General features: G+C 43.9%; 1 protein-coding gene across 2 annotated transcripts in view; it reads right to left on the bottom strand.

Moving 5' to 3' along the window:
* CENPP (centromere protein P) overlaps positions 1–1,561 on the bottom strand; it is a 145,327-nt gene continuing 143,766 nt past the window's right edge. For both annotated transcript variants that reach the window (XM_014953509.1, XM_014953510.1), the window contains exons 8-9: positions 667–758; positions 1–364 (exon numbers count right to left, since the gene is read on the bottom strand). In XM_014953509.1, coding sequence (XP_014808995.1) covers positions 243–364; positions 667–758 — 214 coding nt within the window. In that variant the 3' untranslated portion in view covers positions 1–242. The remainder of the gene's footprint in view (positions 365–666; positions 759–1,561) is intronic.

Raw genomic sequence — 1,561 nt, 5'->3', positions numbered from 1 at the left:
TCACTCTGTACATGTAACTATTTTATTTGGCATTTTTGTATTTAAATGGCTGTATTTATTTTCATGTCATGACAATTTATATATAACGTGCCATAATTGTACAGATAGCATGTTTTATGAGTATGGTTTCTAAATGGAAAATAACTTAATGTTTATATTCAATAAAATTATAGACCGTGTAACACAATATCTTAATTAAAACTACTTTTGAAATTGCTACCTGTCCTAAGTCGTGCTGCTGTTCAGGTTTTCGAGGCCACTGCTCTGATGAGGTTCTCGATGGCCGCCTCGATCCCGAGGAGCAGCAGGAGGCTGCGGAAGCGGGTGGGCGCGTTCTCGATGGGTGCCACGTTCTGCTCCAGGACTGAGAGGAAAAGGTGACAAGGAACGTGATTGTCACACAGTTGCACCGTTACCGAGAGCAGCTCTTGGTGCGTTTTTGGATAAAGCAGGTTACCTGCTGCCTAGAAGAGGAAGGCAGACTTTTTCTAAGCCTTTATAAATTATACAGGAAATGAAGCTTTGCTGCTGGCTAAATTGGGTTTTTTTGTGCCTGGTGGGCTCTGCAAGATGTATTTCCATGGTATCTGAAGAGATGTTGGCCAGAAAAAAGGGATGGGCATCCTACTGGGAAGCTCAGAAAGGGTCTCAAGTGAATGACGTTACCTTGCTCCGGTACTTTGGTCAGAAGGTCCAGAACAGGCGTGGTTCTCCCTTCTTCGTCTATACCTATCTTCCAAACAACCACCAATTCAAACCTGTGTCACATGCACAGAAAAGTTAAGTGTTAACAAGGCAACTGCCTTTAAAGTTTTTTCAAAGCAGAACAGTATTCAGGAGGTTCACACTCATTATGCTCTTAAACAAAATGGATCTCAGGTAGTGCAGCTCACTCATCTCTCAGAATCAGGAATACTTTATATTTTGCGCCAAGGAAAACTGTTAATCAATTGACAAGGAGGGGTTATTGCCTCATTTCCAGGTACATTCACATTTTCAACCTCAAGGTTGTTTTTTTTCCCTGGTTCTTGTCTTTGTCTCTCGTGAATGGCAAGTTTTGGGGGAGCAGGGGTAAAAGAAGGTACAAAAGAAAAAGAGAGAGTGTGCCCCTCACCTGCCGCTTGCACCCAGGGCCGGGGGGTGCTGGGATCCAGCATGAGCACGGGAAAATCCTTTGGGAAGCGTTGGCATGAATAGTGATGTCCTGGCTTTGGACTCAGGTCCACCCTGATATTACTGTTAATGGCATTTTTAGAGTAGCGCACAGGGATAAGTAGATCCGAGGCCTGGATTCTGGCATTCATTTGCTTTTAATTTTTTTAAAAAAAATAATCTTAACCGTTGTTACTTCAAGAGTTGTTTTTGCCAGGCTCGTTATTATTTCCAGCTTTCCCACTGGGACAGGATGGCCATAGGAGGGGAGTGACTGGGCAGCTGGCTGCTGCAGGGGCAGTTTTTCTAGTCAAGCTCAGGGATTTTTCTAGAACAATACCCATAGTTTTGCTGCTTTACAGCATCCCAAATGCTTCGCTGCATTTTGTATGTCCCACTCACCCCCCCC

Source organism: Calidris pugnax, unplaced genomic scaffold (assembly GCF_001431845.1).
Source record: "Calidris pugnax isolate Ruff unplaced genomic scaffold, ASM143184v1 scaffold247, whole genome shotgun sequence".
NCBI classification, from domain to species: domain Eukaryota; kingdom Metazoa; phylum Chordata; class Aves; order Charadriiformes; family Scolopacidae; genus Calidris; species Calidris pugnax.
This window is presented reverse-complemented; position numbering and strand designations above follow the sequence as displayed.